Raw genomic sequence first — 17,640 nt, forward strand, 5'->3', positions numbered from 1 at the left:
GAACTTATAAAAGGTGTTCTATTATTAAAACTACTTTTGTTTTAAATAAAAAAAAAAACTGGCTATGTTTTGTTTTGAAAAAGTGGCTTTCAAAAAATTATTTATTTTAGCCTTGTTGGAATCAATCCATAATGTTGTTACCAAAAGTATATACAATACTTACTGCTTTTAGGAATAATTAAACAACAATTTATGATAAATAGTCTTTTGAATTATAACAATAAACCAGAAACAAATATATATCTTATCTTATTAATAAAAAAACATATTGTTTTATCCATATTTATTTCACAATTATTTCCAGGGTTCTCCTTAGGATTTATGTTCAGGATATTGCCCATATGAAAAGACAAGTATTTTAGTAAAACAATTACATGCATTTTAACCCCTTGACTCACCAGGACGTGCCAGTACATCCTGGTATGGGGGTTGAGGTATGGAGCGGGCTCACGCGCTGAACCCACTGACACCTCTTGCTAACGGCTAGGAACAGAGATTGCTCTGATCCTGGATTTTTAACCACTTAGATGCCATGGTGAATAGCGACCGCAGCATTCAAGTCGTTAGAAAGAGGGGGCAAACCCCTCTGACAGCCCATCGCCCCCCCCCCACGACAAGATTGTGGGGTGCCAATGTTTGTCATGGCAGCCTGGGGGCCTAATGAAGGCCCCCAGGTCTGCCTCCTTTCTTCCCCTATTAAGCGGTGCCTCAGGCAGGGATTAACAGGAGCCGGTAAATATCACAATATACAGCTATACACTGCCCTGGTTCAAGTCCTCTAGGGGGACTAATAAAAAAGTGTAAAAAAATAATAGTGTAGAAATAATAAAAAAATATTAAAAGTTAAAAAAAAAAAAAAAAGAAGCTTTTTCCCAAACTAAAAAAAACTGGTCTGTAAAAATCCAAACTATTACAATATAACATTAATCAATTCGCATGGTGAACACCGTAAAAAGAAAAAAAACCCTAGTGTGAAAAAATTTTGAATAAAAAGTGATCAAAAGGTTGTATGTACCAAAAAATTGTACCATTAAATACTACAGCTAGTCCCGCAAACAATAAGCCCTCACGCGAAAAAAAACAAAAGCTATGGCTTTCAGAAATAGGCAACATAAAAAATTTTTTTTTAGTTAATAGTTTTTTCTTTGTAAAACTAGTAAAACATAGAAAAACGATATCAATCACCGTAATCATATTGACCAGCAGAATAAAGTTACGTTCGTTTTTACTGCAATGTGAAAGAGGTAGAACTAAATGGAGGAAATGCAGTTTTTTCCCAATTCCACCCCACAAATACTTTTTCTTCAGTTTCCCAGTACATTATATAGTACTTTAAATAGTCCGAATAGAAATTTCAACTCCTCCTGCAAAGAATAAGTCTTCACACCACTTCATTGAAGGAAAAATAAAAAAGTTATGGCTCATGGAATGCAGGGAGTGAAAACTAAAATGAAAGCACGAAACTTGTCCGTGTCATTAAGAGGTTAGGAACAATAATGTACTGCTTTGCTCAGCATTGCTTGAATCTACAGTGCATGGATATAGGAGTGATAAGTCAATGATTTGCTTTTGGTATCTTAAAGGGGTTATCTTATGTAGACATCCTTTTCCCATATGCTCGATTGGGGGGTTAAATAGGGACCCTACTCTATTAGAGCACAGAGCCGCTAACAAAGAACAGCTCTCGCTCTGGTGAACCTGGCCCATCCATGTATTACACTGCATTTCCTCTATTGTGGTCTCTGCACAAAAAATGTACAGCCTGAGCTCTCCCAAACAACCACAACTGATCGCCTTGGGTTTCTGAGACCGAATAATGAGACAACCCCTTCAACGGCAGTATCAGGAACCCAGCACTTCCTGCTGACAGCATCCACTTGAACACTGGAATTCTTTTGCTGCTTAATCCTGCCAAAATTATTTTCATAAATTGAGTTTTAAAATGTCACGTTCATGAGAATAACTCTGGTTAAAAAAATAGGTTATTACTATAAATATAAGCCGTTTTAACTCATCCATTGCAAATCGAAAGATTAAACTACATATTGTCTTCCATTTCTGTATGCCAAGTTTATAGGAAGCTTAGCATCTGTAATTCATTTACCTAAATTTTATGTGTAAAATAATACTTCCACATGTAAGGTGTTTCTGGGTTTAGAAATATCAAGAAGAACATTTAAATACCCAATCAATAAATACTTCACTTACACTTATATTCAAAAATGTTCTGAGGGAACAAAAGAGGCCCTTTTGGCTCAAATCCATATATATACTGTAGTGCAGGTATAAACAATTGTGAGGTCTGGAAACTCATAGCCCCTGTCCTAGTAGAGATAGAATATAAGTAAATGCACATACCTGAGTGTTGTAACCATTTTGATTTGACATTAATAGGAAGCCACCATCGTCAAGAATTATGCAGTCCAATTGCTGTAAAATATTAAGTTAGTTTCAAGAAATTATTTCTCTTCCCATTCCCTATAGCATCACTGTCCTAATTTCTTTTAAAACTTTTTATAATATGGGACCTCCTTTTTGTGAAGCCTGAGTTAGCTGATATTCCAAAGGACCAGAAACAGGTTTATGTGGCATGTGGTGGATACTGTTGCATTTATTTTCAGAGGCTCTAGGGCCCCCTTAAAAGTAATAGCAGCCACAGTAACTTATTGCACTTACTCTACAGCCTTCTTCATACATGTTCATGCTGCTTCTCCACACTGGCCTGCTTTTTGCTAGAGTGTACAGTTGTAGCCATCTTTATCTTGACTCTGAACGCATTAAAGAGGCATTTATGGCATATCCACAGGATATGCCATAAATGACCAATAGATGTGGGTCCCAGCTCTGGGACCCGCACCTATATTGAGAACTGGGGTCTTTGGACCCCGTTTCACCTGGTGCGGCTGCTACTGGTCAAAGAATCCAGGTGGGGACTAGGGAAGAGAGGGTCGTGCGTGCGTGTGCGCCGCTCTCTCTATTCTGTTTAACAGGAGTTACAGAAACAGAATTTAACAGAATGGTTGGTATGGAAACAGCTGAGCAGAACCCGTTTGTTTCCGGAACGGTCATTAAACATAATGGAGAGAGCCTGAATTCTGCGGCCAGCGTCCGCCGCACCAGGCGGAACGAGTGTCGGGAAACCCCCGCTCCTGATATAGGTGTGGGTCCAAGAGCTGGGACCCACATCTTTCAGAGATTTATGACATATCCTGTGAATATCCAAAAAAGCAGTAGGACAGCAGCACACGTCTCCAAATCTTAAAAAGGTTTTATTGTAAAAACATCTTGCGACAAACAGGCAACGTTTCGACCCGCAGTGAGTGAAGGGTCTTTCTCAAGCCTAACAACAAATCTAAAAACATCATCTTGGTGCATTCCAACCTATCAAAATTGTGATTAAAGTCTCCCAGGTGAATTATACATTAGTTTAATTAGCATCAATCAGCTGGTTATATAACAGTACAAATGTGTATAAAAGCAACATACAATGTACATTTAATGCAACAGTTGATATATATATATATGACAATCATTATCTTGCCAAACGAAAACGATGAAGAGAAGTTCACCACACTACAGCTCCCAGGACCGATCTCAGGTTCTCATTGCGCATGCTCCATAGTCCGTGGATCAGAGAGGCACAGTCTGCAGCACATCAAGCCTCATCCATTTCAAACTAGACAGATCGGCGTGATCATCTAATCAGGTCAGTATCGAAATCATATTTCATTAAATTCCACATCTTATCACTCAAGTGTGTTATGCACCAATGTTATGAGCCCAGACGCCGTAACCATGCAACCACAAGGTCACATGTTCATAAGTGTCCAATGAATAAGCAGAAGAAGAAGCATCACCCTATATCTCCATATATGACCTCATATGTAATCCTGTATGTATATGTCCTAACCATAATCAAGTCATAATCTATGTTATATGTCCCACTTAAGCTAAATCATAACAGTGATAAAAAAATAACAGGGAACGCTCGTAAGATATGTCCGATACACAGACAGGTGTACAGCGTGATAACACAAATGACTAGAAAAGACCTGTTCGTAGGTTCATATAATAACTACCTTTCAGCCCATAATATTTCGTTACTGTAGATATATATCATAGATAAGAGTACTCTTGCATAGCACCCCAAAGAAGAGAATGAAAGAGGAAAATTACTGTACGTAGTCTCCATCCTGGTTGTGTATTAGCTGATGTGTGGTGAACGAACCTCCATGATAAACACATTTCAATTGTAAAAATCGAAATGACAATAAATAAAGGTATATCGATAATCAACAAATAAAATGCAAAATGTAAAAAATGTGTTAAAAACAGCAATGAAAACTCAGAGTCCAGGTATTATTTTATTTTATACTCTAAATTCAGGCCCCTAGGATATAGAGTGTCGAAATAAATCCAGCGTAATTATTTTCTTTTTAACAACTTCTGTCTATCCCCACCCCTTCTGAGTATTGGAACATAGTCTAATATCCTAAACCTCAATTGATTCAACGGATGGTTCTTCTCAATGAAGTGTTTTGGTAATGGTAGCTCTATCATTTTCTTCCTAATTGTACTTTTGTGTTTATTGATCCTCAATTTTATAGGCATGGTCATCTCTCCTACATAAATTAGTGAACATGGGCACGTTATCATATTCACAAACCTATCTAAAAAGGAAAATAGAGCTTTAAAGGAACTTATGAATAACAAGGAAATTACTATAAAGCAGGCCGATAAGGGTGGGCCATAGTCATTATGGACAGTAATAAATATGAATCTGAGCTATATAGACAATTGGCAGATAGTGATATATATATCAACTGTTACCTAGGGACCCTAAGTTTGACTTACTCAGAGAGGGGCCTGAATTTAGAGTATAAAATAAAATAATGCCTGGACTCTGAGTTTTCATTGCTGTTTTTAACACATTTTTAACATTTTGCACTTTATTTGGTGATTATCGATATACTTTTATTCATTGTGATTTCTATTTTTGTAGTTGAAATCATGGAGGTTCGTTCACCACACATCAGCAAACACACAACCAGGATGGAGACTACGTACAGTAATTTTCCACTTTCATTCTCTTCTTTGGCGTGCTATGCAAGAGTACCCTTATCTATGATATATATCTACAGTAATTAAATATTATGGGCTGAAAGGTAGTAATTATATGAACCTACGAACAGGTCTTCTCTAGTCATTTGTGTTATCACGTTGTACACCTCTCTGTGTATCGGACATATCTTACGAGCATTTTCTGTTATTTTTTTGATCACTGTTATGATTTAGCTTAAGTAGGACATAGATTATGACTTGATTATGGTTAGGACATATACATACAGGATTACATATGAGGTCATATATGGAGATATAGGGTGATGCTTCTTCCGCTTATTCATTGGACACTTATGAACATGTGACCTTGTGGTTGCATGGTTACGGCGTCCGGGCTCATAACATTGGTGCATAACACACTTGAGTGATAAGATGTGAAAATGAATGAAATATGATTTCAATAATACTTTTTCTCTGTCTAACTACATGTGTAAGCAGCCATGTATGTTATTTTCTTTGTTCCTTATTCTTCGTTTTCATATATTGCATTGTATGCTTTATAATGTTAATTAAGAGTAATACTGCTTTTGTAGCCATGTTAAACCGATGCATACAATCCCTGTTTATGTCATAGTAAAAAATTCAATAAAAATGAAATTTAAAAAAAAAAAAGAAATATGATTTCGATACTGACCTGATTAGATGATCACGCCGATCTGTCTAGTTTGAAATGGATGAGGCTTGATGTGCTGCATACTGTGCTTCTCTGATCCACGGACTATGGAGCATGCGCAATGAGAACCTGAGATCGGTGCTGGGAGCTGTAGTGTGGTGAACTTCTCTTCATCGTTTTCATTTGGCAAGATAATGATTGTCATATATATATCAACTGTTGCATTAAATGTACATTGTATGTCGATTTTATACACATTTGTACAGTTATATAACCAGCTGATTGATGCTAATTAAACTAATGTATAATTCACCTGGGAGACTTTAATCTCAATTTTGATAGGTTGGAATGCAACATGTGATCAAATGCACCTATCTAAGATGATGTTTTTAGATTTGTTGTTAGGCTTGACAAAGACCCTTCACTCACTGCGGGTCGAAACGTTGCCTGTTTGTCACAAGATGTTTTTACAATAAAACCTTTTTGAAGATTTGGAGACGTGTGCTGTTGTCCTACTGCTTTGTTGGAAATGACATTATGCCAGAGAAGATTTGCCTGGCTTGACAGTGCACCACACCAGGAACTCGGGACTTGTGCTGCTTCAAAAATTTCCTATTTTTGGCTCCATATCCTGTGAATATGTCATAAATGTCTAAGATGGGAAAACGCCTTTAAATACACAGTGGCAAGAAACTTTAACGTGACTTTTTAAATGACTTTTCAATGGCTTTTGTTGTGTGATATCATGTTGCGACAAGCTATCAGTCAAGATAAACTGGGCTACATCTGTATATTACCGTAAAATTACCAATTAAAAGCTTGGTACATAAAATTAGATTCCTGGTAGTGCAAAATATGTGGAATTGGGTTAATAACTGGCTCAGGGATAGAAAGCTGAGGGTAGTTATTGATGGAAAATGGGTACCATAGATGTTTGTATTGGGCTGCCACTGAAAGATATTTGGCATCGGAGCAGTAAATGTAAGTTTAGCACCCAGTGCCAGGCAGCTGCTGCCAAGACAAATAACATTAATGGTTGCAAAATAGGCATGGGTGTACATGACAAGAATATAATTTTGCCTTTATACAAATCACAAGTCAGACCACACATGGAATGTTGTGTACAATTTTGGGCACCTGTGTATAAGGACATAGCTAAACTACAGCGGGTGCAGTGGAGGGCGACAAAGGTAATTAAGGGAATGGTTGGATTGCAGTACCAAGAAAGGTTATCAAACTTGAGGTTATTCATTTTAGAAAAAAGACAGTTTAGGGGCAAGGTAATTACAAGGTAATTACAATGTACAAATATATAAATCATCTTTTTATACCTAGACCTGTAACCATGACAAGGGGGCATCCACTACGTCTAGAGGAAAGAAGGTTTCACCATCATCATAGACGGGGATTCTTAACTATAAGAGCGGTGGGACTTGGATGCCTTACTTGAAATATATAATATCACAAGTTATGGGTACTAGATTACTCGAGATATGATGTCAATCAAGTGATTTATTCTGATATTTCGATTCAGGACTGAGTTTTTCCACCAAATATGAGGTAATTGGCAACTACCTCATAGGGGTTTTTGCCTTCCTCTGCATCAAAACGGTAGGATAATAGGTTGGACTTGATGGACCTGTGTCTTTTTTCAACCCTATCAACTAACTATATACTGTCTGTACAAGCTTGGAACATATAGAAATTGAACGGTAGGTATTTACTGTATCGTCCCAGTAGTTATAAGTTATATTTCTTGTATAAAATATACAACATATTTATTATTATATGTGTGCAGACAAACATAAATTGACATTGTCATTTGGCTGTTAAATCTTTCTTGAAATTAAATTATAAAAGGCACATACTATATATCAAATTTTACTTTAAAGTTATCACTGATCGCAGACCCCGAACTGGGAAAACACAGCTGTAGCTCCAGTTTCTTATTTTATACAAGTTGGAGAACTCTTACCGAGCTGTCCATTTTACAGTTACAGACTTCATCCATCTTGCACTGAAGAGGGGAAATGGAAAAATGTATTCATTAAAAAGACACAGAGGAATATATTCAAGCTCTGGGAGTATCCTGAAGACAACAGAACATTGTTTCAGAGACAGGCAGAAAATCACATTGTTACCAGAGTTTGCATTAATGGCAAAAACTTTTGTTATTTAAGTTTACAACATTGAGTAGAATATATAATTAGGGATTTTGGTGATTATATTTAAAAAACAAAAAATCATGTTATGCTCTTGAGCCATTTATGTTTTGCCCAATAACACAGATTATACTTGATTACAATAGAGAATGGCAGTGATTAAGATGTTAAATGTCACAGCAAGACAATCTCACTTTATTGCATTGCTCATTAGATCAGTATTTAACTTATGTGGTTACTGTGTCAATAGACAAAACCAGAGCTAAACTTCTTGTATAGCATTCCTTCTATAATTAGATTAGTTGTAGCTCCCTATATAAAACCATTACTCATATCATACGAGTTCTATATCCATTCAGTGTGCATTGCCCTGCAGTGTATTTACCAGATCCTTTCTGCTTATTCAATGTTGATTAATTAATTTTACTTGTACTTATGTAAAATTGCTAAGTAAAGCAATGAGTGAATATATATTGAGTATTTCAAGTGGGAATGTTGTCCACAAAAAAGGGAGGCCTTACATTATGTGTTCAGATCCATTACTCAAGCTATAAATTTGCTATGCCACTGATAAAATTGGGTACTACCCAGTAAATTACTGCCAACTGTTGGAACATCGGATCGAGCCTAAGTAAGCACACACTATATAAGATAAGGAGAACATCTATTATAACACGCGATTATCTGCAAATAATCATACGGGTCTGATGTTTACTTATTTTAGGAAAATTTGACAACTACTAAAATCAGAGGGCTCAGCTAGCTGACCACTGACATCATGAAACATTTTCATCTGTAACAAGTGGATACATTACCTTCTGTTGAAAGTACTTTAGATTACAGTGGCCATACAACCACAAACACAGTAACCACAAACATGATTTTTATTCCCTTTTTCCAAAAATCATGCTTTGATGCAAAATTGCATGAAGGCGTTTATGAGTTTTTGGTGACATTTCCACAAAGTGCATGGTGTCTGCTTTTAAAAAGTATATGGATATGGGAGTATAAAATTATTTTCTTATTTTCTAATTCAGATTTTATTTGTGTACAGATGTAGCAAGTGGAAACACTACAGATGGTGCACTACACTACGAATGTAGTGTGCCATTCTAATAATTAGATTATTAGAACGACGTGTCACGTAAATAATGTAGCACGCTGTGGCGAAATACGTAAATAGAGTAGCATGCCGCATCTATTGTTGGTGCTTGCTGCATCTGTATGTCAAATGTGTAGAAAATGTCTCCAAAACTCCTGGAAGCAAAAGAAAATGATGGGGGGAGGGGGGGGGTTAGATAATCTTAATATATAAAGCAAGGGCTCATTCACACAAATGTGGATTTCGTCTGTATGACGGCCATTAAAGCAACGGTCGTGTGAACGGCCCCGTTGAAAAATAGGACATGTCCTATTTTATTGCGTGTCACGCATCCCTCCATAGACTGTAGTCTGTGGGAGATCTGTGACATCGCGGCCCGCACGGCTCCACAACGAACGTGGAAATGGCAGTTTTTCACGTCCGAGGTGAGCTACGTTCGTGTGAATGTAGCCTAAGGCTACATTCACACGAGCGTGACAGATTTACGCGCGTAAAAAACAGGCGTAAATCTGGTCCGTGTGCGTTGAGTTATTGCATCTGTGCTTTGCAAGTGGCATATGTTTGCACTCGCAAAACACTTTTTTTTAAAATGGAATTGATGTGTAAATCACGCACAGAACACGGATGTGCATCTGTGTGCTGTGCGTGGTTTTCACGCACCCATTGACTTTAGTGGGCGTGTAGGTGCGTGAAAGTGCACCAATATAGGACATGCAGTGAGTTTCACGCAACAGACTCTCGCTGCGTGAAAAGTCCTGCATGTGTGAACGGCCCCATTGAAATCAATGGGTTCGTGTGCTTTGCGTGATTGCCATGCACAGCACACGAACGAGATTCACGTTCATGTGAATGGGCCCTTACATTTCAAAAACTGTCATGTGTTTATTCAGATTTCCTTTGTCTAATACTACATGTTGTATCGGTGTAATACATATGCAATAATTGAGAATACTATATTTTTCATACTAGCATAAAAACACAAATAGGCAGATCTTACCGGTTCTTTGGTGGTAGCATTTGTAAAATTGTTTGTCCATTGTGGAAAATCTATTTTTACTCCAACAACTAAAACAAAAAGACATAAAAGTCTAGTCACTTTATTTTAAGAGCACCACATGATAATTCCAGGAAAGAAATAAAGGCTGTACATTGCAGTAATACATTTGTGAACACTGCACTCTTTAAATAATAAGTCAAATATAAAATAGGTTTGAGCATCTTTTTCTTGATGTTAGACTTATTTATGGTCTTAGCAAATACAGTGGTGAAAATCAACTAACCCACCCAGAAGGGCTCTAGTGTGAAGATGTGTCCAATAAATAGCTGTGGTTGAACACATACTGATCGGTCACATAGACATTAACTCAAAAAAATTAACTCACATTTTTTTCATCTCTATTGAATGCTCATTGGATTCACAAGAAGTGTAAAGGAATAAGGCAGGATAATCTAGAAATATGTAATCCATAGGTTTCTATCAATGTTCATGTATATTTTACAGGTGTTTACTTGCGTATTTCCTGCTGCTTATATAGCGGCAACAAATCCCACAGTACTGTACAGAAATTGTCCCCATTCACATCAATCCCCGTCCCAAATGTCCTCACAATCTATAGGCAGTGCACAAGGGTCACCTGCCTCAGGCCCTCCACTATGTTGGGGACCTAGAGGGCCTTCACCCTGCTATAGGGTCCAGCATAGCTTAGCGTGCATAACTCAGATCCCGCCAGTTTAACAACTTAGATGCCACGATCAATAGTATTGCAGTATATTCCGCAAGCAATCCAAAAATAGCTGATTTGAGTCCCACAACATGGTAAAGGTGGACACATCTGTAGTACCCCTGGTACTTCTGTCAAAGATTCTGAAGCCAGTACCATGCAACATGAAAGCATATACTGGTCTTAATCTTGATTTGTAGGGTAACCTATATAAATATTACTACTTACCAGCAGGCTTAAGAAGTTTACCATCAATGGTTATTTCCACTGCCTTGCTCACCATAATAGCATTCTCAAAAGTGGCAAGCCCAGTTCCTGGGGAAAAGAGAGGTGAATAACAATTGGTTTGATAAGGCGGTAAGGCATAATACAGCTAGTTTTTTGTGCCAAAGCGTGAAGAAAGTGTAAAAAGTGTAAAACTAGAAAATCAGAAGTAAGACCCCTTTCAAACAGCAGTAATTTGGTCAGTGTTTTGCATATGTATTTGAAAGGTCCATAGCACAGAAGAGGTACAAATCTTTCCATTATACTTTTTCTGTTCATGATCCACTACTGGTTTTGGCTTATAAATACTGAAGCAAAATACTGATCAAAATACTGTCATGCAAAAGAGGTCTGATGGAGGCCCTACTGGTAGAAGGCAGGGCTATACTTTGCCTTTGATTTACCAATTGATATAATGAACCTGAACTTATGGTGGCTTATTGACAAATGTTTATAAACTTCTAAGCACATGCACATGCTCATGCTACAACGTGTATCCATTTATCTCACCAATGTCAACAAACTGTCACTTAATAGTTACCCCAATCCCCTAAGATTTCTACTTTTGTTAATTAATGCTCATCCTGATTGACCGCAAATTTCCCGTTGCTATTTTTCGGACTATAAGATGCACCTGACTATAAGACGCACCCGACTATAAGACACACTCAAGTTTTAGACAATAGAAAATAGGAAAAAATTATTTCATATAGTACTACTTTTACAAAGAAAAAACTATTTGTTAAAAAGAAAATTGAGCCATAACTTTTATATTTTTTCATCGATTGAGCGGTGTGAGGGCTTATTTTTTGCGGGACTTGCTGTAGTTTTTATTGGCACCATTTTTTGGTACATACGATTTTTTGATCACTTTTTTTTTTTTTAGCGCTAAGGTGACCTAAAAACAAAGATTCTGGCATTTAATTTATATTTTTTGCGCCGCTCACCGTGCGCGTTAAATAATGGTATAATGTAAGAGTTCAGACTTTTACAGACGCAGCGATACCAATTTTTTTATTTTTACATTGTGCTTGAGGAAAAAAAGAAAAAGGTTTTTTTTTTAACTTTTAATATATTTTTTAATCTTTTTACACTCCTGAAAATTTATCAAACTTTTTATTTTTACACATTTTATTAGTTCCCTTAGGGGATCTGAATAAGTGATCGTTAGAAAACGGAAACAGCGTAGCTCAGCGAGTTACGCTGTTTTCGTAACTCGACCATGTAATCATCAAGTGGCTGGGAGACCACAAAAAGCTAGAATGGGGGTTAGGGGGCCCTGTTCTAGAGATAGGTGTGGGTCCCAGAGGACCCACATCTATCTGACATTTATGACATATCCTATGGATATGTCATAAATGTCCTTCATGGGAAAACCCCTATAAATGCAGCGGTCGCTATTTGCCGCGGCCTTTAACTAGTTACATGGCCAGGAACAACACGATTACTGTTCCTGGCCATTAGAGCAGCATGTCAGCTGTATAACACAGCTGACATCTGTGTGAGCCCGCTCCAGACATCACCCCCCCCCCGCTCCATGATGTGACGTTGGGAAGGGGTTACTTAAGAAAGTGGTCAGGGGGTCTGACGCAGACAGGTCTCTTGACTGCCGACTATAAGACACAGTTTTTAGCAAGATTTATTCTTGCTAAAAACTGTGCCTTATAGTCCGAAAAATACGGTATACATCATCAACATATTCCACAACGCTGTACAGATTGTCATCAACAACATACATCAGTCTAAACACCGAATTGGACCTATAATCTAAGGCCTCATGCACACGTCAGTATTCTGGTCAGTATTTTGCTTCAGTATTTGGATGCCAAAACCAGGAGTGGGTCCAAAACACGGAAGAGGTGCAAATCTTTCCATTATAGGTTCTCTCTGTTTATGTTCCAAATACTGCAGCAAAATACTGACCAGAATATTGACGTGTGCATGAGGCCTCGATTCCCTATCTCATACACAAACTAGGGCCAGTTTCACGGGAAGCCAATTAACTTATCATAATGTTTTTGGAGTATTTATCCTCATTTACAGATGGACTGCCAATATTTACTAATAAAACACGACACATTTCTATTTTCACAGAATAATAACTTACTATTGAAGTAAGGAGCAGAAAACACATAATTGTCATTGTCCAAGCTGCGTTTGTAGTAGCTTTCTTCATATGTTTCAGGATCTTCAAGCCAGTACTCGCCAGCACTATAAAAGTAAATATATGTTACGACAAAAAAACAAAAACAGTCTCAATCGTCTGAATGGAACCTGAAAAAAATCGATGTGCTTGTTGCAGAAACAGCCCCATTCATATGAATGGAACTGATTTTCAGCCGCAGAAATTTAGGCATCAAAATCTTCCGCTTGTGAATCCACCCTAAGAAATCCATTCAGTCTCTTTCTGTTATAATACAATTCATTGCCAAATATTTTTCTAAGAGATTATTTGAATTTATTTATTTCTGACTGCGCAACATAAGTAGCAAAATCAACTATTTATCAAAGGAACACTAAAATAAGTGATAAAAAGTAAACTTCACTGCGTGATCCTTAAGCAAACAGTCATGTAAAAATCTTGAAGAGAACACGTTTCCTCCTGATTTCTTCTATTTTTGGCTGACAGATGACAGACCGGTGGAGCTTAGTAAAGGTGCAGGACTTAGTGTCTTTGGTCTCCTATTGCAAACAGAGCAGTGGGGGGCAATGCTCCTTCTGCAGCCAGTTATCTCACACCAGACTAGGGATTGTGGAATTATGGGAAGGAGTAGGGCAGAAATGGTTGATCTTCTGGGACATAAATGACACATGTCAAAGGAGATGAGGATGTTAAGGGAAGATTTGAAAAAAAAATTCTGTGCATTTTCTACATTTAGTGCTCTTTTAACAAAAATCTTCATAATGATAATATGCCTTCTTGACATTTACATTCATCTGTTCGTTTATTGGTTTTCCCCAATACAATGAATTGTTGTCCTGCTTGAACACGAATACAGCGCATCACATGTGTAAAGCAAGAACATGTTATATAAAATACAAATAAAAAACAAAAACCTCAGCAGCTCTCACATTGAAACAGTACACTACATTTATGTTTTATTGAATACAGTGCTGTATCTGATCTTGTATATTTTAGTTACCATAGTTTAGAACACATACTATATTTGTTTTGAACTATCTCTGTGTCAACTCAATCTCTGTTCGCACAGTACTTTTGTAATGCTCGCGGTCGCTGACCACCGGCAGTTCCCACTTGCCGGCAGCCGCGACAGCAGGACTCTGAAACCCGGCCGGCGTTTTCTTCCTCAGAGACGCCGGCACACAAAGCACTCTCCTCCTTCGGTAACCCGTAGGGTGCGTGCGCACGTGCTCGTCCCCAGTCTTAAAGGGCCAGCGCACACCCCAGGAACTTTGTCCCTGACCAATCCCAGCACACCAGGGACTTTAAGAAAAACCCTGCCCATTTCCACATTGCCTGAGCAATGTTGTATCTAACCCTGTGTTGGTCTGCAAAGGTTCCCAAGTGTTAATCTGTATCCCTTATCCTGTTTCCTGTATCCTATATCCAGTGTCCGTACCAAGTCCTGTGTCCGTGACAACTTCAGTATCTGCGTCCGATGTCTGTGCCAAGTCCAGTGCCCGTGATGACTTCAGTATCTGTGTCCATTGTCCGTAACAAGTCCAGTGTCTGTGATGACTTTAGTAACCGTGTTTGGTGTCCGAGACTAGTCCTGTTGTCCAGCGCAAGCCAGCTATTGATAGTCTGACACAAGCCAGCCACTGATAGTCTGGCACAAGCCAGTCACTGATAGTACGGCTTCTGATTATCCGGCACAAGTCATCTACCCAGGTACTCTTGTCCTAGATACTATTACTGCCTCTCGCTTGACCAACTGCTACTCCACTATGGCGGAGCGGCCCAGTGGGTCCACATAACCCACAGGCGTGACAACTTTAATCTGCGTTTGTGTACCAGGAAACTCGCACAGGCGCAGTGCATTACAACAGAAGATGCGGATGAACCTGGTTGCGTCACGGGCCCCTCCATCAGCAGACAATTTCAGGACGAGAGCGGAGATGCTGCCCGGGGAGGAGACCTGGATTACCAGAAGGCAGCACTTCAAGATGAAATAAAAAATGGCAGAAATTCTGAACACAGTATATTAGTAAGTATCGTATATCCCCCTAACCCACTGTTTAAAAACATTATATAAATAAAGGGGCCAACAACCGCTTTTTTTCCCGCGATTTGTGTGCCGCGTACCCCAAAAGTTACGGATTTTGACAAAACGTATAGGAAATTCAGGCCGAATTTAATTTTTGTAGAATCGATTCACTCATCTCTAATGAGAATTCCTGCTTTTAGATGTCACAAATGATAGCTCTAGTCAAAATTGTATCCATGAGTACTACTGTCTAAATAATCATTTACATGCCCGGTTACTGTATACCTTTACCTTTTTGGGTAAACTCTTGTAATTCCACCATCTGTGGCTACAAATCTAGCTATAATTCCATTCCTGAAAATAAATTATATAAAGTTTAAACATTACTCAAAAGATTATTACATGATAGAAAACACATTAAATCATGTGAAGCAAACTGTGATACAAAAGTGCTTCCTGCTTGATAATAATAATAGTCATACATGTAAAATATTCATCAATATGACATTCTCAAACAGGAGCAAATGCAGAATTTTTAAAGGTTTTTTTTTTTTTAAGAACATTGGTGCCCACAATAGAGACAGCAAAATGCCTCCGATTATAAAGACTTGGTCAACTTTGCAAAATTCATTTAAGCACTTCACTCTGTATACACATTTACATGAGGTGGTTTAGGGGTTAGTGATAGTATTCCTGTCATATTCCTGGTTTTACAGGTAAAATCTATTATCTCTGGTAGTCTAATTTAAAGAAGAAGTTAAACCAATCACAGATCTCAGTGCTGAAGACCTGGCCAATTATTTTAAAGTTAAAATTGACAACATCCGACATGATATTATCTCCCAGTCCCCTAGTAACATCGATCCCCTTCCCCCCCACACTCCCTCTACTTCACTCTCAGCATTTGACCCAATAACTGAAGAAGAAGTCTCGAGGCTCCTCTCTTCTTCTCGTCCTACTACCTGCCCTAGTGATCCTGTCCCCTCACACCTCCTCCAGTCCCTCTCCCCAGCTGTCACTAGTCACCTCACTAAAATATTTAACCTCTCTCTTTCCTCTGGTATCTTTCCCTCCGCTTTTAAACATGCCATTATAAACCCATTATTGAAAAAACCAACACTTGACCCATCCAGCGCTGCCAACTACCGACCAGTCTCTAATCTGCCCTTCATCTCCAAACTCCTGGAACGCTTGGTCTACTCTCGCCTTATCCGCTATCTCTCTTCTAACTCCATTCTTGACCCCTTACAATCTGGTTTCCGCACTCTACACTCCACAGAAACTGCCCTTACTAAAGTCTCAAATGATCTCTTGGCGGCTAAATCGGACGGTAAATCCTCTCTCCTGATTCTTTTGGATCTCTCTGCAGCCTTTGACACTGTAGACCACAAACTCCTACTTAACATGCTCCACTCTATTGGCCTCAAGGACGCGGCTCTCTCTTGGTTTTCCTCCTATCTCTCTGACCGCTCATTCAGTGTGTCATTTGCTGGTTCCACTTCTTCTCCTCTTCCCCTTGATATCGGGGTTCCTCAGGGATCAGTCCTAGGTCCACTCCTCTTTTCTCTCTACACAGCTCCTATTGGACAAACCATCAGCAGATTTGGCTTCCAGTACCATCTCTACGCTGATGACACCCAATTATATACCTCTTCCCGTGACATCACCCCTGCTCTAATACAGAACACCAGTGATTGTCTGTCCGCTGTCTCTAACATCATGTCCTCTCTCTATCTGAAACTGAATCTTTCTAAAACTGAGCTCCTTGTGTTCCAACCATCTACTAACCTCCCTAAACCTGATGTCTCTATCTCTGTGTGTGGCACTATCATAACTCCTAAGCAGCACGCCCGCTGTCTCGGGGTTATTTTTGACTCAGATCTTTCCTTTACTCCTCACATACAATCACTTTCACGCTCCTGTCATTTTCACCTAAAAAACATCTCCAGAATCCGCTCTTTTCTTACGGAGGAAACTGCCAAAACTCTCATTGTTGCTCTGATTCACTCTCGTCTTGATTACTGTAACTCATTACTAGTCGGTCTTCCCCTCACTAAACTCTCCCCTCTCCAATCTATCCTCAATGCAGCAGCCAGGCTCATCTTTATGACCAACCGCTACACCAACGCCTCTAATCTGTGCCAGTCACTGCACTGGTTGCCCATCCCCTTCCGAATAAAATTCAAACTTATTACTCTCACCCACAAAGCTCTCCACAGTGCTGCACCTCCTTACATCTCCTCCCTCATCTCTGTCTACCACCCTACTCGGGCTCTACGTTCTGCCAACGACCTTAGATTAAAATCCTCCATAATCCGAACCTCCCACTACCGTCTCCAGGATTTCTCTCGTGCTGCACCCGTCCTCTGGAATGCGCTACCCCAGACAATCCGATTAATTCCCAATATCCACAGTTTTAAACGTGCCCTGAAAACACATCTATTTAGACCGGCCTATAAAATTCCCTAATCTGACTCCTTTTCATGGC

The 17,640-nt window shown here is 38.8% G+C and overlaps 1 protein-coding gene across 5 annotated transcripts in view; it reads right to left on the reverse strand.

Moving 5' to 3' along the window:
* CACNA2D1 (calcium voltage-gated channel auxiliary subunit alpha2delta 1) overlaps positions 1-17,640 on the reverse strand; it is a 737,376-nt gene that overhangs the window by 32,786 nt on the left and 686,950 nt on the right. For all 5 annotated transcript variants that reach the window (XM_075857358.1, XM_075857356.1, XM_075857359.1 and 2 more), the window contains 6 exons: positions 15,444-15,506; positions 13,091-13,194; positions 10,948-11,034; positions 9,996-10,063; positions 7,710-7,751; positions 2,359-2,430 (listed from right to left, as the gene is read on the reverse strand). In XM_075857358.1, the coding sequence (XP_075713473.1) occupies positions 2,359-2,430; positions 7,710-7,751; positions 9,996-10,063; positions 10,948-11,034; positions 13,091-13,194; positions 15,444-15,506 (436 nt within the window). The remainder of the gene's footprint in view (positions 1-2,358; positions 2,431-7,709; positions 7,752-9,995; positions 10,064-10,947; positions 11,035-13,090; positions 13,195-15,443; positions 15,507-17,640) is intronic.

The sequence above is a fragment of the Rhinoderma darwinii genome, chromosome 3 (assembly GCF_050947455.1).
Source record: "Rhinoderma darwinii isolate aRhiDar2 chromosome 3, aRhiDar2.hap1, whole genome shotgun sequence".
In the NCBI taxonomy this organism is placed as follows: Eukaryota; Metazoa; Chordata; class Amphibia; order Anura; family Rhinodermatidae; genus Rhinoderma; species Rhinoderma darwinii.